The 19257-nt window shown below is 50.9% G+C and overlaps 1 protein-coding gene across 1 annotated transcript in view; it reads right to left on the bottom strand.

Moving 5' to 3' along the window:
* Positions 1–6613: 6613 nt before the first annotated feature.
* LOC144141225 (dual specificity protein phosphatase 16-like) overlaps positions 6614–19257 on the bottom strand; it is a 55311-nt gene continuing 42667 nt past the window's right edge. The window contains exons 7-10 of the mRNA XM_077672781.1: positions 18690–18923; positions 15595–15792; positions 12300–12403; positions 6614–9052 (exon numbers count right to left, since the gene is read on the bottom strand). Of these exons, the coding sequence (XP_077528907.1) occupies positions 8664–9052; positions 12300–12403; positions 15595–15792; positions 18690–18923 (925 nt within the window). The 3' untranslated portion in view covers positions 6614–8663. The remainder of the gene's footprint in view (positions 9053–12299; positions 12404–15594; positions 15793–18689; positions 18924–19257) is intronic.

Below are 19257 nucleotides of genomic sequence, written 5' to 3'. Positions count from 1 at the left end.
GCCACTGCCTAGGGGCATCCTGCCACAATCAGCATCAGAGGCGCTGCGGACGGGGCTGGTTGAGCTGAAAGGCGCGTGGCGCTTCCCGCCACAGCTTTCCCAAGGGAAATTGAGCATCCCCCTCTAAAGTTTTCAGTTCGTCGTTTCCGTTGACGTTCAACTTCGCGTGCCTTCGTTGTATCAGTAGCTTCTTGACGTAGTTTGAATGAGTCAAGGACATAAGGCGCGTTCGTAGCACTTGCTCCTGTCCCGGATTTGTAGCGTAGTGGGAAGGGCACCGCGTACCTCCCGTTGCGGCCAGAGAGTCGTGGGATCGGAACCGGGCGCTGCTAACTATTTCTTTTTTTATATAGTGTAGTATCGCGGAGCTGTGGGTGTAAGGAGGAGAGTTGCGCATGCGCAGTGAGCGTGTGGACGGCGCCGCCATCAACGACGCAGGACAAGGCGAGCCTAAGAAATGCTGCGCATTTAAAAAAAGGAGATCTGAAAGAGACAAAACTGCATCAGCAGCAAACGGCTTAGCCACTGAGCAGCTCCTGCAGTCACACTTGTCCAGTATTAACAATTTGCAGGTGTCGCACCTTTTAAACAAATTACAAAATGCAAAAATTTTGCACACATCGGGTGTGCGCTTTCGCTGTTGCGCAGCGGAGCACTCCTGCAGCCTGATTGCTCCAATGAAGTCGCATCTGGGCAAAGTCGTTTTATATCCCCTGCAAGCTGCCGAGAATGACATTTCGTTTGGTCAGCTTGCACTATATATGCTCGCGCTTCCAGCAGCAACAGTTAACAGACATTGATGCTCATTTATTTCCCCTGTTGTTACATAGAGCGTGATAGTGTTCAATTGTCTGGAGGGGAAAGTGCGCGAGCGAATACGCAGTACGTGATAGTACGTGATGATAGTACGTGAACGAAAAAAAAAAAAAAAGGCCTGAATTGCATTGACTGTGCAATATCAACAACGGAGGGTCAAACCGTTTCAGCATGAACCGGTAACTGTTATTTCTTTTTTCGGTTCAGTTCCGGTTAGGGTTCAGCGTGCTTAAAAAATAACGCTTCGGGTACGGGTTCAGTTCCTGCAAAAATACTGGTTCAGTTCCAGTTTTTGGTTCGGTTCCGGTTCGACACCCTGGTTATAAATAAACCTAATAGCCTTCCTCTGCACCTTTTAAAGTCTTTGTATAAGTGTGTTAGTATAAGGAAACCAGGTGACGTTTGCGTATTCCAAAGTTGGCTTTACAAATGTCATGACGACAGCAAAGCTACGGGGACCGTCGTCACAAAGTGGCAATGGCGTCACAGCTTCGCTCGTCATCCCCATTCGCCTGGTCAAATGGACTTGAATTCTTAGCGATGACAGTCTTTATTGTTCTGCTTAAACTCGAAAATGCTGGTCTGTCTGTCTGCGTTACTCGATTCAGCCACCAGGCCAAAGTGAAAGAATACTTGACAGGAATAATAAACAGGCAAGACCGGCCGTTTCAAACCGCAAAAACGCAAAGGAAACCTGAGGAACATTTGAGGCACAACGAAAGTATGTACCCAAGAGTACCCGCGTTCTTTCATTTGATAACATACGTTGGGTTGGTTTTGACGACAGCGAAAAAAAAAAACAACACATTAAATATAGGTGAGATAAAAGCGAACACAGATGACAAAAAGATGAAGAGCTCAAGCAATTCCAGGCAGAACACGAAACGAAAATTCCTATCGTCTTAGTGATTTGAAGGAAAAACCTGTTGATACTTAACTTCTTTACTGCAACATCGTGCTTGCGTCTCTTTCTTCGCTTTTGTTCCTTAATTCCTCCTACGTCGCGAACTATATATACGTCAGCAAGCAGACTAGCCCACACAGCTTTCTTAGAATCAGAGTTCTGCATCGCTGCACGTGTTCTACTCGTGTTTTACGTGCGCACGTGTTCGACGTGTTCCACAGCGTAAAAGCTGTAGAATAGCGCGTGCGGCGTGGCACCCGCACGTGATGGCATGTGAGTAGAACAGGTGCTCACCAGCCGCACGGATCCCCGACTTTAGGCAGGTGTACCTGTGCCAGTCTGCTTGCTGGCGTAATTCGCACAGCAAGACGAAGAAACAAAAGCGAAAAAAGAGACGCATAGACGGTGTATCAGAAAAGAATCCGGTCTAAGTAATTCGTGCCAAAAGACAAAAAACGCAAGCGAAGGAAGAGGCGCAGATACGATGCAGCAGTAAATATTGCTGTGGTTTAGCTTTGGTTAACCCTGGTTGATTGCAAGAGTTTCGCTGCCCTGGCTAAGCTTATTGTCGAGGTGTGGTTTTGCGATGATATACAGACATGATATCCTACCGCCTAACTACCGGCGGCAGTTTGCACTGCCGCCTATCTCATCCGCTGCTCCGTGCCGGGAGCTTGCGGAAGGGGGGCTCTGCGCCGCATGTGGCCTCCTGGCCTTCCTTCGTGGCGTGCTCTCTTTTCTCCGTCAGGTGGCGACACGGGCGCACGTCTCCGTCCCTTCCTCGCCGATCTCTCCCCTGCCGCCTATCACTCCCCGCCATCGGGCCGCTGCTAGAGTGAACTACCGCTGCTCTGTGCCGGGCACTTGCGGAAGTGGGTGTGGTTTGACCTCTATTGCTCAATTAAGGTCAAAACTGGCCACCCCGCGAAGACTTCCCGTGGTAGCGTAGTGTAGCTTTCGCTACAAAAAGTTAATAAGCACCGCGAGGCTGTCACCCTCAAAGCGCGAAAGCATATTTAGGTGACCTTAAGTATTATTTTATTCTTGTCATCATTTCGTAGCGCCGTAGACAAGTTCGGAGGTTGAACAGCGTGACGAAATACGGTGCGCGGGCCAGGAACGACTGCACGAAGGTGATCGAGCCAGTGCTCTCGATCGAGGCGCAGCCTTTAGCTGGACATGGAGCCACTTGGACATGCCGCTCGCACAGGGATGCAATGCCATGGAAGGGCTGCATTAATGCCAATCTGGCGATTGCGGGAAGTGCAGAGAGTGTATTCTAATTGCCGGTCGCGATCAGTTGTAACACTACGTGGGCAACTGCAGCAAGGAACCCCTGCTGAAACGAAGGCTGAAGCAAAGCACGTCCCGCGGTTCCCGATGCACCAACCCTCCAGCGGGATTAGCAACTTTGGCTTTGGCAGCTGAAACAAGTACTGTCAAGCCAATGTCAAGCTCTGCATCCACCACTCGCCCCAAAGAAGACTACGACCTCTTCGATGCACATGACGGCGATTACCAGCACTGCAACTATGCAAATAAACAATGATCCTGCAACTTGAATATGTTTCCAGCTTCGCCATTCAAGTCACACGCGTGAGTGCGAGCTTCCCTGAATTTTGGGGGGCACGTGCGACGAATCAAGAGTTTCAGCTGTTTTCTGTAACTTCTCCCGTATAACTGATGTATCGAAAGCAAGCTGCAGGAATTCCAGAAATGGTTAAATGAAACTCGGCGCAAAATTAAAGTTGTCTTGGTGGCAGAGTACACCTGATATCTGCATTAGATTGAGAGCTACCGAGAGTTTGCGAGCAAGTTGGCTCTCCTGCAAAGTGACGGATCAGGCAGGGCACAAGGAAATCATGAGGAGCCACGTACGGTTTTGCTGTAAAGGACAAATACAAGATTTTATTCGAAACACTAAGAGCCTGTTTTAGTAACTGGTTATTTGGTTAGCATCCTTCACTTTAAAGGGCAATGTTTACTCCAACATAAAATTTCACACAATTTCTCCCCGAAACTTTACCATGAACACATGAACAGAGCTCTCCATGAGCTACACAGTGCGAAGAAAGAACGAGGACCAAAAGAAGAGGGACTATGAAAAAGGTTACGTCCCTGGTATTTTTTCGCGATGTGTAGTTCATGAATTGCCTACTAACCGGAAAATTTTCAGATAAAAAAAACACAAATGTCTTGAAAGAAAACCCTTCGACTATTAGAGCACAAACATCATGCAATATTTTTTTATTCACAGGCTAAAATATGTTGCAAGTAGGTTTTGCAAGGAGATACTCGTTCGAGGCATCAATGAAAACTAGTAGGTATACCGGTATACAGTGGGCGCTCCAGAGCTACTGCATTGAGTTGCAAGTTTAAAGGACGCCTCCATTGCGACATGGTGGACAGCGAGTCGTGGTTGTGTTACGACTCCCAACAACCCCCGTGGCTGAAGTTGCTTAATTAAAGAGGCCATGAAGACAAGTTCGGTTCATTCAGAGGATCGCCAGGTTAGAATCGTACCGGCACGACTTTTAAACGTAAAGGTTGCTCAAATAAGCCATAAAATTAGGAAAAAAGGGAATGGCCACGTGGCCCACTAGCTCATTTCCCGCAACACAACCTACGATGTCATACCAGCCAGCTCTGCGATTGGCGGAGGCCGGAAAAAGCAAATGCGAATTAGGCAGAGCTTATACGCTTGTCGAACGAGCTATTTGCGCTTAAATTTTAGGGCACATTCTTTTTAAAGCAGTAAGAATGGTGGGACAAGCAGTGGAAGTTACGAAAGCACTCGTAAGCATAAAAGTACCGATGCATACTGCTGTTGGTACTGCGCGCACTGCGGGGCTTTGGGGTTGTCTCGGAAGACACTGGCCGATTGACGCAAGCAACGGCGTCTTACGTAACCGTATTTGTCAAGCGACCACTATCTTTCATGAAACAATTATTTTCTCCCAGAACAAAAACAAGCCAGGATAAATACGGTCAAAAACAAACCAAAGGCAGAAAGCTGCTTGCCACGGTATGGTGGCGCCATCTAGGTTCACTAACGATAAACAAGGCTTTCCAATCGGCTGCAGAGCGGTCACCTCCTGTGATGTCATTGCAGACCATGAAAACACACGATTTAGCGGAAAAATACAAATTTGAACCTGCATTCATTAATTTCCCAGTGATTAAAGCATCGTTTGCATCCCGACAAGCGCCGGGGGCACTGTAAAACTTGAAATCTTTCGAATAAAACAAACTTGTATTTTGTCTGTATGACTCCTTTAAACATTTTCCCCCCTCAAAAGGCAATATTGCAGCTACTACCAAGTAGTACCACGCTATGATCAACAAAAATAAAATGTAAATTCCTAAAAAAAGCTGCAACATAATTTTCCCCTTCTTAAGCCATTAAAAATAGCGTGGGGGTTATTGAGTCCCCAAATGCACAAAGCTACAAGACTGGAAAACGAACGACCCTGCAGGTGCAGGTAAAACACTGCGTTTAGTGCAAGTGGTACCACAAGGGCGCTTTTTACCGTTTTCATTGGGGTGCCCTTACAGCAGATTTTGTTATCCTCCGATTAGCATGTGCTCCTCCTCTGTGCCAGTAAGCCTATCAACACAAGTGTAGCCCGTTTCCAGCAGTCGCTTGGAGTGTAGCCCGTTTCCAGCAGTTGCCCATCAGAGCCAGCCCGCGATGATCCTGCCAGTTTGCACAGGTCAGCCGACAAGTTCCGTGCCACTAGCACAAGTGGAGTTGATTTGGCAACCCATTCATTTGGAGCCCATTTGGCAACCCATTGTCGCGATAGTCGCTGCACACCCATGTTTGAAAAAATTGCAATCTTAGGACGTGTCCGGACCAAGTTTGAGCGCGAGATTTTAGAGGCTTTCTATATTAGGACTGCGGGACAGCAGCGCTGCATAAGCGTTGCATCTTTGAGCCTTTCTGACAAGGAATTTTCTTTTCTTGGCGGGTAATCTGTGATACTTTGTTTGCGTGTTGTTCGATTTTACGCAGTCGCGAACTTTATGTTTAGTCATGTACGAAGCGATATGTATCACTTGTTGAGTTCTGCCCATGCGCAACTTGTGGTTGGGGAGGTTCTTGTTTTTCTTCATAAAATTCAGTTGTTAGTCCAGCATGTTCTGTCTGTTTCTTTCCTTGTGTCTTCGTCTTCTTGGCTAGTTTTTAATCCCTAAATCATGAACCAACAGGCCCAGTTTTCCACGTTGCTTCTCAATGCAGGCGCACAGTACACCAGCTACGAGCACCCCTGCTTTGTTGAAGTTGGGGTGGGACAAGCGTGACACCTAGGTTGCATCAGAAACTGAACTTCGCAAGGCTTGCAGTTTAAATCAGGAACCATTAAACCGGTTACTGTTCACTTGTTTCCACAGTTTTTTCCTTCACTTCTTGCAGCAGCTGCAAGCACTTCAGAAATTCGTTTCTCTCAACAGACGGCAGGCCAGCCCACTTGCTTCATGCCGGACCCTGCAGGCCCCCAATGCAGGGAGGCCAACCGTGGACTGGCTTTTGATACATGTGGCGCGCCTACCCAGGCTAAAAAAAAAAACACCATTGGAAGTCCAAATGGACCTGTACAAAACACCATTGAACCAATTGGAGGTGCACTTGGTTCCAATGGTTTCAACGGTGTTTTGGACAGGGCCATTTCGACTTCCAGTGGTTTTTTTCTCAGCTGGGTATGGAGAGTTCTGCAACTGGTTTGTACCTACATTGAATAACTCCGACTATCACGGCTGCAAGCTCGGGAGCTAGGGGGCACTCGATGCCAGCTAGGGCAGCTGGTGCCAGTTTTGAAGCACCAAGGGGCCTCATCTGCAAGGCCTGCAGGAACCCGCGGCGGATATGTCCCACAGAGAACAGCAGAAGAACACGGGGGAAGAAGAAGGCTTTATTTCCTGCCTGGGGAGCAGGCACAAACACCAAACAGAACTGCACACAGCACTCGAGTAGCGCACACATTGCACACGCCCCTGTCTCAACAAGCGGGCACACATACGGTCATTGCACGCGAGAGGAACTGCCCGCGCCAGGCGAGTGGGCAACCCCCGCCCGCAGGCCCCTCCGTTTTCTCGCACGCACAGGATTGCCGACATCCAAATGATGCTTTCGTGCTGAACCGAGCAGAGGTGCTTCTGCTCAAAGGAAACGCCCCGAGCTGTGAGGGAAGGTCGCACTGTCAACTGCAATGTTTGCACCACACTGGTTCCCGTCTCCTTAGTCAGCTCTCGATCGAGTGACTGGCACACACAAAAGGAGCCCTTCTGCTACCAGTGTAGTGGAGAAGCCGGTGGACACACGGCGTCCCAGTTTCCAAAAATCGGGGCTTTGAAGAAAGCGCTCTTCTGGTGCTCCAACAAGTTTACTCAACAGGTGAACTCTCCCCGGGGGTATTAATCTCACCGCGTTCAATCACAGCTACTCGGGAGTTCACTTTGCCCCGCTAATTCTGCTCATCGTGGTGTTGCAGCAAATCCACGCCACCTCGCTCGTAAGAGGCGCCCGGGACATCACTGCTTCGGGCCAGCTCCCGCCAAACAGCGGACGACATGCATAGACAGGGACAAAACGTGGTCTACGCAAAAGACCAAATCCACAGCAGAGGCCTAACCGAGTAGAAACAAGTGCCTGGCCAGGGAAGAAGAAAAAAACACATCACGGGCAAGAAACACAAGATTCAGGTTCACGGGCGAAACAAACAACACAGCCAACACAACACACGGGGGAGATAGTAGCCAACGGGGCAAAAGTTAATAACCTTTGGTTTGTGTTTGGTGCTTTCAACAGTGTGTCAACTCGTAACGGGGCCCCAGCCGGACTGGGTGAAACTACCTACCCAAACTACTCTGCCTGCTGGGATGTTAAATACACCTGTGCCACCACCAATTTGCACTAATGGTGAGTCTCCTCTCCTGCCCACCCATTCGCCCCAGCCAGAGCCGTAGGAAGAAGAGGCGCGGGGAACTTGCAGCACGAGACTAGCATCGCAATAAATACCACTGGTGGGGGGGAACGGGGGGAAGCACACGTCCTCAGGGTGGCACTGAGAACCCTTTGTACACTGGGAGGACACCTTTCAGCGCTCTGGGCAGCTGAGCCACCGGGGGTGGGCCCCAAGGAAGCCTCGTACCCTGACCTAGCAACAGCAGCCTCTGAAACCACGGCTGATGCAGATTCCTTGGTCTCCTGCTTGCTATGGGAGGAGTCTGCCACATTTTCCTACCGACTACGGTTGCTACCTCTCAATCTTTTGCGCGCTACCGTGCACAGCACTTTGGAACATCACACCTCCAAGCCTGAGCTACAAGCTAGCGTGGGCGCCACAAGGAGAGCCACCAATGGATCAGCAATGTCTGGTGCATGAAATCCACCTGCCCACTTAACGCAGCGCCCAACACTGACGTGAGTGCATAATTCCTGCTTTGCCTGCACAGTCTAGGCACTTGGAAGCAGTTTCTGCACTGGGGAAGCATCATAGCCGGATCCAGTGCAGCCACACACCGCCAAGAGAGGACCCAGTTCGCTCCCCTGGGGAGTGCCCTGCTCCGCCTCGGAGGCTGCTCGGTCTACAGCTACGCGACAGCCAAGGTGTGATTCAAAGCCGGCACAAAGGCTCGCTTCCCACAGCAGCTGTACGACACCGCCCATCACCCAGAGAGGCATGTGGCATACTACCCAAACGAGTGGCTCGAAAGCAGCCACGACGACAGGCTGCGTAGCTCACTGCATAGGTGTGACAAAAGGGAGCTGCAATGCCCCGGATATGTGCTCGAGACACCCCAGCCGCGGGGGGGTGCCTTAGACGAGAGATGCGAGCCCTGCCCAAGCCAGGAGGGCGGCCGTGGCCGCCGCGAGCACCAGTCCGGCGGCCTCGCCCACCACCACTGCCGCGTGCGTCGTGCGCGGCAGACCGGGCCGGCGTCACGACACGGGGATGAGGCTGGCCGAGCGGCGGGCGTAGGGCGTCTGGCGGCGCACGGCGACCTCGCGGGCGCTCGCCCCCTCGGCCAGCACTGCTTCGAGACTGCCGCAGCTGTAGCGGTGCCGGGGCCGCGTCAGCGCCGGAGGCTCGTCCAGGCTGGAAGCCAGCCAGGCTAGCATGACGGGGCACGACTGGGCACGGGGGAGGAGGCTTTGGGGGGGCGACACGGGGGGCGTGCTGTACCCGCTCGCGAGGGACGAGGAGGAGGAGGATGAGGAGGAGGAGGAGGAAGAGGCCAGCCGCAAAGGGGCCCCGCCCCCCCACAGGGACGACGACACGCTGGCCACGCCCGAGTCGTGGGAGCCCTCCAGCTCGGCCGAACCGCCTCCTGCAAAGCAGCAGCCCAGGCCCCCTCAGTCAGGACTAGCTCAATGCTCACAGCAGACTGGAAAGTTGGCATTGAGAAGAAGAACTCGCTGGGATAGTAGGTGAATAGTTGCCATGATTTGAAGCGCGACAAAAAACCACAAACGGTAAATACAGAGGGGGCAAGACAGGCGCTATCTTGTCAGTCTGTCTTGTCTAGCGCTTGTCTTGTCTACTCTGTATTCATCGTGCGTGTTTTTTTGTCGCGCTTCAAATCATGGCAAAAACTTGGCATCGTTGGTATCAATTCATATTACTGGAAAAAGCATTAACAGTGGTGCCACTGAAGAAGGGTGATTTGGAGCAATTTTTGTATCAGCAAATTATTTATTTTGGAGCAAATTTTTGGAGCACCTAAGTGCCAGTTTTGGAGCACCTTAGAGCAACTAACATCAACTGCTAGATGTGTCCAAAGCACCTCACAACACTAAAAATTGACCCATATTGTCCACTAATTGACGTGGAGGTCTCCTAACAGTGTCAGATCAGATGGAAGGCGCTTCAAGGTGCTTTTCACACATGCGAGCACAAATGAACAGCAGACCAAAAGTGACTCCTTTTCCAAGGAGTCACTTTTGGTCTTGTCCTTTTCCAAGGAGTCACTGAAGACGCTTCCCAGTTGGCACGCTCAAACATAGCTTCACAATCGGCTCTCCCAATAGACCAAAAACTGCCAAATAGCCAACCAAAAAATTTTCCCGGCACCCACAAGAGCAAGAGCAATATGGCTATTTATAGCCCAACCACTAGCCAGAAGTTTGATGCAAATAAATCCCCTGAGCATACTCCACCCAACAGCAAAATTGCACGAAAACAATTTGCAAGGTACCATATTTATTCCAATATAAGGTGATCACGATTATAAGGCGAGGGGGGAGTTGAAGGACCCAAGAAAAAGAAAAAAGTTTGCACACTAATATAAGGCGAAATAACGAAAGAAAAAAGGCAACTAAATTCCTTACCTTTCAGCAAAGAAGACACCAAGTATTCATGAACTATCTGCACACAACGGGATTTAGTCGAAGCGAGACGAAAGTGCAACTTAGAAACTATCTTCAGAGGTGGTGGTATCCGAATCTTCCTTGTCACTTGTGCACTCAAAGAGGTCATCGTCCTCGGCGCCGTCAAGAGCATTTGAAATGCAGCACTTGCGGAACGATGCTGCAACCATGGCTTCAGGGATCGCTGCCCAAGCGTCGACCACCCACTGGCTTCAGACGTCCTGGCGGCGTCAGGGCCACAGTGTCAGATGCCATGCATTCGTTGTACAGCCGTCTGACGTGTGCCTTAAAGGGCTTGTTAAGGCAAACGTCAAGCGGCTGTAGTTGACTCGTCAAGCCCCCCCGGAATGACGACCAGCTCCGTCTGGTTGTCCATGAGCTGCTTCTTCACACCTTCCGTGAGGTGCCCGCGGAAGGCGTCGAGCATTAGCATTGACGTCCGGGCGAGAAGTGCCCCTGGTCTTCGGCACCACACCGACTTTATCCAGTCAAGAAAAAGCTCTTCCGTCATCCACCCTTTCTCCTGGCAACGAATATGGACGTTCTGCGGGAGCACCTCGTTCTTTGGCATAGTCTTTCTGTTCAGGATGATGAAGGGGAGCAACTTCCACCCATCGGCGGTGCAGGCTAACATCGCGGTTATCCGAACCTTCTCGTTGCCTGTAGTGCACTGGCTCACTTGGCGATCACTTTTTTGGTGAATGGTCTGGGCCGACGGCATGTAAAACAAAAATCGGAGTTTCCTCGGCATCGTCAATCTGCCCAAGTAGGAAGTCATGGTTGTGTCGCAGGCCGGTAACATATTTTTGAAAGGAAATTAGTTTTTCTTCATAGTTTCCTGGCAACTTCTGCATCACGGAGGTCCGCCTTGGCAACGAAAGTCCGGCCCTCTTCATGTACTTCTGCACCCAGCCCCGGCTGGCTTTGAACTTGAGAGCGGGAATGCCGTGTTCTCTCGCGATTTCGCGCGCCTTCATCTGCACGATGTCGGTAGTAACGGCCAAACCGCGGCCTCTTCTCTCTTTGATGAAGTCCGTCAGCACTTTTTCCACTTCGGGAAACGCTCCCTTTCGTTCCTCGTCGCGGCGCATGCTAGGAGCGACGTCTTCTGTTTGCGCCAACGACGCACGTTGTTCTCGGGAGCATCAAACTTTCGACCTGCTGTGCAGTTTCCAGTGACTTCCGCCTCTGCTATGACCTTCCTCTTGAAGGCTGCATCGTAATGGCAACGACGACTCGCCATTGCGCTGGTCGCGTGAAACAAGCACAGAGAAAGAAAATCTTGCAGCAGGGACTCCGAGAGCTCAACAAAAAGTGCAAAATGGCGTCCCGACTTGTTTACAAGTTTTGCGGCTACTACTGGCTTGGAAAGGCTACTGCTGGCTCAGCTTGTTGACATGATCAAAGGTGTCTGCTGCCATGGCCCCTGCTGTATCGCGAACTATTCAATACCCTTGCAGTTGCCGAAACTCTGTAATTACTATCTGCAACCTGCGTTTGTGTAAAATTTTATGCGCTTTATCCTGAAATCTCTTTGTTACATTTCCAACAGTGTCGTCGGGCTCTTTTGGAAGCTTGGAAATGGTTGGAAGGTGGAAACCAAAACTGTCACACCAGAATCGGCATATTGGGATTCTGAGCTCTGAATATAAAGTAGGGTTCGACTTTGAGACCGCACATTTTGGAAAAAAACCTCGCCTTATATTCGAATAAATACGGTAACCTACTGCCAAAGGCTAAAATAAGGTGGTCTTGAACCCACGTCATCCTGCGTGTTCACTGAAAGGGCCTTTCCAACGTCAGATGCATGTCATCGGAGACGATAACTGCTCCTGGCACAAGCGAGAGGGGTGCTTCCGATAGCTGTCCACAAGTGATCATTTAGGTGTCCTGTTTTACATCAATGTTTTTTTTTCTTCTTTTTGCTGCATTTCTTCTCCTCCCACTAGTGTGCTCTTTCCACGTGGATAAAAAAAAAGGGTAGTAACAACAGTACGTTTGAATGGGAATAAACCCGACGCAATCGCGCGGTACTCCTTTTCATGAAGGTTGGGAGGTTGCATTACGCGACCGTCAGTGGGTGCAGGTAACATGCTGCACCCTTTTCTCGTGCCTCTCTGGCGTGTTGGGGCAGAATTCGCCACAGTGAAACCTTTAGCACGTCCCACTGTGGTGCAGGCAGTGGTTTGACACCCCGCCCGCACTCACCGGCCGAGCTGTCCAGGGAGTCGTGCAGCAGGTGGCCATCCTCCGAGGGGCTCAGTGCAAGAGGCCCCCCACCCAGTGCAGCCATGTCCTCCAGGGTCAGCGACCTGCACACAGAGGCCCCCTCAATCGTCTCAAAGACAGTGCAGACAAGGCGACACCATGGTCGCTCCCAAAACACAAACGAACACCAGCTCGGAGCCAGCCGGCAGAGTTTCACACCAATACACAGCAGAGGGAAATCTGTCACTGCAATCGCATGGAGTCAGGGGTGGCGCAACGTCATTGCTCTCCTACTTGGCCTAGCTAGCCACATGGCTCTCTTTGCACTCTTGAAGCCAAGATCAACCAAAAACACAATGTTTTTCCTTCCGCCTCAGTTCATTCGATCACTTGATTCAGTTAGTTTCTCAAGTGCATGATACAGGCTTATCACCTATCCACTTTTAGCTTCCAGAGTTCACCAGACGTCACATTTCCCCCTGGCATAAACGCACCCCGTAACCTCGTATTTTTACTCGAGACATGCACGCAATACATGCGATGCAACTGTAAAGTATTTACACCAAATTCAAATTCTGGAGATGTAACATGTAACACGCCACAGCTACACCTGCACTATGAGGCGTGCCGTAGTGAGGGCTCTGGGTTAATATCGCAACCACTTGGGGATCTCTAATGTGCGGGGAAAGGCGCTTTCGATTTGCGCTTGCCTCTGAAAAGTGGCTACCGTGGAAATATTTATTTCACTAGGGCCCTGTGGCTGCGCGTCTTTCCTGCCGACTATGTGCAGCAGCTTTTCTTTTTCAGCAGCCTGCAGATGCTGCTCACGTAAATTCCTTTCTTTTCAATGGGCGTGTTGGCTGCAAAGCAAATTTGGCGCACAAGAAAACGCTGCAGGAACGGCACCCCCTTTCAAATGCTACCAACCCCAGGGTAGTATTTCCATGACTTTAATGTTGATTAGGCAACGGTACAGTGTAGACCATTTATAACGTCACCGCTTATAGTGCGGGACCGGATATATCACGGGTTTTCCTAACCACCGGTAGGCCTCCCATAGAACTCAAAGCATAAGCGTACCGTTTATAATGCGGTTAACCGAAGCACAATACCGTTTACAATGAGGTTTTCTGGAGGAGTTGGGCATCGTTTCAGGGCAGCAAAACTAAAAGAAGGATGAAATTGGCCATCTGACGCAGCGTACTTTGATGCACCCCTTGCTGTCCTCTAACTTCAACACACAAGAAAAAAATAGGTGCCCATTAGTTCGTGCGTACGTGATTACCACAACTGTCCTTGGTTGACGCACCTCGGAAGATAGCGGCCCCCCTCCCGTCTGCGCGCAGCAAGTTGTGAACCGCCTGGCCCGTTTTAGCACACGATGCGTGCTTGTTGGCGTAGCGCGTGCGTTTCGTGTCGACAATTTCGTGCTCGCGGCAGCTTCTTCGCAAGGCAGTGGGAGGAGCCTGACGAGTTGCACCAACGGGGAGAGACGCGCATTTAATGGCGGGAGATTCGAAGCGCTCCGAGCGAGCCACGCCAGAGATGTTTAGGCTTACCCCAACGGTATTTTTTGATGGGCGCTTTCACTAGCAACGTGGATGGCATTTCACATTCCACCTTACAACCCATATTTCTTGCACGAGCGTCTTTGCTTGCATCCCGTGCGCCATTTTGGCGAGCGGTTAGAAGTGGTCGCTGGAGCTGCCTGCACCACTTCACGGCCAGTGCTGACACCATGTTGCCGCCTCTTACCGCGCCGCGTACGCCACGCCAGTTGTATCAGCGCCACGTTTTCGCGAGAAGACATTGCTCGATGCAGTTCACGCTTTAGAATGTTGTGCAGATGAGCGACCGCCCTTTCCCTTTCTGAACGTCTGGAGATAGCGAAACGCGCGAAGCCGAAGATTTCCACCATCAGTACGTTGCGCTGATATGCAGCCGCCTTCGGCATCATGAACGCAAGGTGGGGTAAAAAAAAAATTCCACTGGCGTTCTTATCACATTGTCCCGCGGCATCTGTTCACGGACACTAAAAACGCACCCATGAACCTTCAAAACACGAACACAATGGAAGTTAAAGCCATGCTCGCCGTGCTTTCAATGAGTACGACACTGCAGCAGCGGCTGATGTGGGAGGAAAAAAAAAAAAAACGAAACAAAGGCCGTGCCTTTGTTTTTAAGTGCTGCGAGTTTGAGAGATGATAAATATAGGATGACTTGAGTGGTAGGTTGCGATGTGGTTGGAGTCGCGAATGTTTTGGTTATGGTGCGGTTTTTTGCCGCTCCCGCGACATACGTTATAAGCGTTTTACACAGTATATCGATTAAAAAAAAAAAATCTTGGTCAAAACAAAGTTCTCAGGGCATACAGTGTATACAGATTGTATGTGATGTCTGGAGCCGCAACAAAGCTGCTTTGCAGGTCATGCACACGATGCGCTCCAGAGTGGCTGGGCTGCACTGCTTTCCTCTTGCGCCAGCCTTGCTGCACAGTATCGTGGTCAAACTGCGAGAAATTTCCTACGTTTCTGCAGCCGACGTCTTTTCATTCATTTGCCGCCACCCATCACACGATGCCCACCTTCGTCGCTACATCCCCATTTTTCCGCGTTTTTGCGACCACGGCTCTGAAGACACGGTGCCACGAACACAACAAACGCACACCGTGCCCCACCGGTCTTCCTGTGCGGGCAGAGCAGCCAGTGGGTCACGACGCCTCCGGTCAATTTCCCCTCCCCCTTTGCCTTTCACACCCAATCACTCCCTGCGTTCTCACAGGCGCATTTCAGAAGCTGCGCGCAGCTCTGCGGAGGTGGCATTGTTGTCACAGTCTTCCCACTGAGGGCGCCAAGCAACAACAGGTGCTGGGGCCTTGCAGTTCCACCTGCCCTGAGGGGAGACGGAAGTGTCCTTTCGAGGCCCCCTTCACGGTGAGTTAGGCGTGCTCAGTGGGCGAAGGACTGCGACAACAATGCAGCCTGCACAGTGCTGAACGTAGCTTCTGAAATGCACTATAGTGAGCAGGTTGGGCAGGTGTCGAAGGCCACCCAAGCGACACGACACCTAAGAAGTCGTCACTGTCACTGCCTGAACCCCCCCAGAAGAAACGCACTTGCCGCGGCACTAGCGGCGTGGTTTTTGATACATGGAATGTGCCAGTGGATGGTAGTTTGATACACGCACACAAAAGCACCATATACTTTTGCATGGGATTTCCATGGGGATCTTTGGACTGTTTGATGTACGCAATATTTCGGCACATCCGGGTCCCTGCCTGCCCGCTCCCACCCACCTGTAGGCGCTGTCGTGGCTGTGGGTGTCCTTGCGCGGGGGCAGGCCCCCCTTGCGCCTCAGCACCACCGGCTGCTGCTCCTCCTCCTCCTCCCGGGGCGGGGGCACGTGGCCGTGGGCGGCCACCTCCCCCCTGGTGGGCAGCTGCACCCGCAGTGGGGAGCCGCGCAGGTCCAGGCTCAGGCGACACAGTGACCACCTGCACACACGCCCCACTGTACTGCACCGCTCAAAAGGCACCCCAGGGTGGGCGGGTTGACCAGCCCGCCTTCTGCGGACAAAGCTGCAGTCGCACGCGCAATAGCTTGCAACTGCTGCCAAAAGTCGCAATAGAAAAACCGTGGAAGCGCAGGTTAACAGCACATAGTTAATACTCCTGTCAAACGTGCCTATTGAAGTGCACTTCCACAAAGCGCACTCAGCTAAAATGTCATTCGGGAGCGGCTAAACGGCAAACCCGAATGACAATTTACAAGGAACGCACTTTAAGTGTGTTCCCCAAACCCACTTTACTGGGGCCAGCTCGCCGAGTGAGTAATCTCGTGACCACAAGTCCGAAAATCGGGAAAAGCAACATAAATCCGCGAGCATTTAGAGGGTAATGAGCAATGTTAAGAGTTCATTATAGACATACTGTTGATTTAATTTTACAAAAAGGTAAGCAGCAACAAAAAACAACAAAATAACCTCTCTCTCAACAACGTGCCAGCACCGCCTGGTGGGGTTTTGCTCCATTGTGGCCATTCTCGACGGCGTTCTTGTAGGTGCTTTCTTGTGGCCCTGTGATTGTGTTCCTGCTCCAGCCTTCTCTCTTAAATTCCACGCTTTCAGATAATTTCCCCCAAATGATCAGCTATTCACTGCGCAGTGACGATATCAGCGCCGGTGTTCAGTCGCCGTCTTAACTTGGTTTCTGTGGACCTGTGCGAGGCGGCAATTGCAATTTTAAACAATGCAAACACAACGAAATGTTTCCACTGTTTCTCACATAATCAAGGGGGGGAATTTTGAGTAATTTTGCGGAATATTGACACCACCTATCGCCACTGACATCCCGGTCAAGGGCACTTGGTTTCGTCGTTCTGCAGAGCGCAGCCCAAGTGTCATTCGGGGAGTCCGAGTGCACTCGATGTAAGTTAAAAAGGCACGTTTGACAGGCGTATAGAATGCTTATAAATTTGAAAAAACAAGCTTTGTTTCACCGAGTTTTGCTATTAAGAGTAAATGGCCAGCAAAGTTCAGTCCTTGCCCGCTAGGCACCCCTGTGCCAGTACCCCCTAAAGCTTTGACAAAGCAGGGGTGCTCACATGACCCAGATTTCCAAAGCAAAGTTCCTCAACTGCTGTACATCAAGAACTCTGCTCCCGCTCCGCACACTGCTAAGCACAGTCCCTGCCTTGGCTCCGCAACCTGACCGACCCTAGCTTCTTCCAGATCGGCTGTGCAGTGCCTGGCCACTCTTAAAGGAGCCATGAAGAGAAAATACAACTTCGTTTAATTTGAAAGAACTAGGCTTCAGTATCTCACTCAGCTCCATTACAGCCACAAAAGATGTTTTTCTAACGAAAAAAAAAATCAAGAAGTATTTAAAGGAGCACTGACACGAAAATTTTATGTTACACTTTTATTGCTTTTATCGATGCTTAATGGTCTGGCGAACCTGAAACAGCACTTCAAATACTTCAGCGCGCGATAGTTAATTACATTGAACGGCCTGAAAATCGTTTGTTTCAAATTCCCGCGCTTTCATCCCGAACGGCGCATATGACAGCCTCCCGGTTTGACCTCACCGCTTTGTGCGGTCGTCACCAGCGCCCGCTTGAGAGGGTGTTGCGCCCGCTCGCCGCTCGTGGGGCCGCGCGCGTGAAGTGACATCACGAGTTTTTGACGAGCGCTGTCGCGTCACTTCTTTTTGCTCTCCTGGAGTGATGTCACGCTGATGTCCATTTGCTGAGTGCCACTCCGCGCGCTGCTCCGTCGGCGCGATAAATGAGATCCCATTGAAGTATGTTCTTCGCGTCGCAGGCCGCTCATATTTCAGGCAGGGTATTCTGTTGAGTGAAGGAAGCTAACTGTGCAATAATATTAACGCCGAAAATTGATGTCAGTGCTCCTTTAAAAACTTTCAAATTTTGCGCCACAGTGACGTGTTATGAGCAAGAATGACGTCATACGGGCCTACTATAAAACACAATTTTCAGTGCGTTAACTGCACATTAGCATTCAAGTGATGCGTGCGGTCAAATGGAACTAGAGGCCCCATTACAGACGTACAGTTATGTGTCGCGACAGGTCAGTTAGGCGGCTGCCAATCGCACAAACAAGGTTCCGTGACGTCATAGAAAAGTTGCGGGAAATTGGCTAGGGGGTCGCGACTGCTTCACACGTTTTCTGTAATATCTCCGTTATTTGTTCGAAGATTGCGATGATATTGGTATCATTGTTATCAGGACTAAGCAGTCTTTCTAACAAACCCAACTTGTATTTTGTCTTCATGGGTCCTTTAACCACGCCCTCTGCTTTCTCTCTCCCAGCCTACTGCGGTCAGCCGCTCTGCTTCTGCCACAATGCACTGCCGCCAATCCTTCGCTGCAAGTGCCCCGAGGCCGTTCCCTCCCTCTGGAATGCGTCGTTCCACTGCATTTCTTTCCTCGTGAACAACAATAAAAGAGGCAGCTGGGAAACGGAAAGCTCCACCCATCCCCCACAGTAGCCACATGGGTAGCGCGAGACATCTGAAAGGTTCAGCGGTGCTTTTCTGGAGGTGCAGCACCCTCAAGCGTGCGTCCATTCTCATCACAAACATTCTGACCCCCCCCCGCTGACATAATTACTTTCTTAATTAATAATTAATTAATTAATTAATAATTAATTGTGTGCAGTAATTAATAATTAACGTGTGCAGTAATTAATAATTAACGTGTGCAGTAATTAATAATTACTGCATACGTGCAGGGTGCGGTCACATTGAATGCAGACAGTAGTGGCCACGGTATCACCTTTCAGCCGCACCGTAGAGGTGGCGCTGGCAGCAGGGCCATCGATGCTCATCCTGGTGTTTCCGTCACCCCCCCCCAGCCAACACCCGCCACTCACCGGGGGTCCGAGGCGGGCCGCACCAGCGGGGGGGCCATTTCCCCTCCTGCCCGGCGTCCCTCCTCCTCCTCCTCTTCCTCCAATGCAGGCCCCTCCTCCTCAGGCACCGAGGCCGGGTGGCTGGTGCCAGCGGTCGGGAGGTGGGCCTCTCCACGCAGCTCCCGCTCATACTCCAGCAGCTGCCCGAGGAAGTTGAAGTTGGGCGAGATGCTCGGACGCTTGGACTTGACGTAGCTGCAGCACAACATCACACCGCTGATCGTCCTCCTCTGTTGTGGCCATCACCGGGGGCACTCTCATCGCAACGCCGCCTCTCAGTAGCGCGAGCCCAAAAGATGCAAAATTCAGCCCCCTTCCATTATGTGAAGAAGGATGACCAGCGAAGTTGCACGGAGTTCAAAAGAGTGGACACATTTCCTACCCAATTAGGGCAATACAACTTCAAACAACTCAAGCTTTACCGAAACAAGCCCATGTACTGACAGAAGATGGGAGTTCCACAATATTTACAACTCAACTGCAAACTACATGAATGCGAAACGTAAACAAAACTTCACGTAATGTTAAG

Source organism: Haemaphysalis longicornis, unplaced genomic scaffold (assembly GCF_048455015.1).
Source record: "Haemaphysalis longicornis isolate Haplotype H1 unplaced genomic scaffold, Haemaphysalis longicornis Haplotype H1 scaffold_6, whole genome shotgun sequence".
Lineage (NCBI taxonomy): Eukaryota > Metazoa > Arthropoda > Arachnida > Ixodida > Ixodidae > Haemaphysalis > Haemaphysalis longicornis.
Note: the sequence above shows the minus strand (reverse complement) of the source record. Positions and strands in the feature narration are given on the sequence as shown.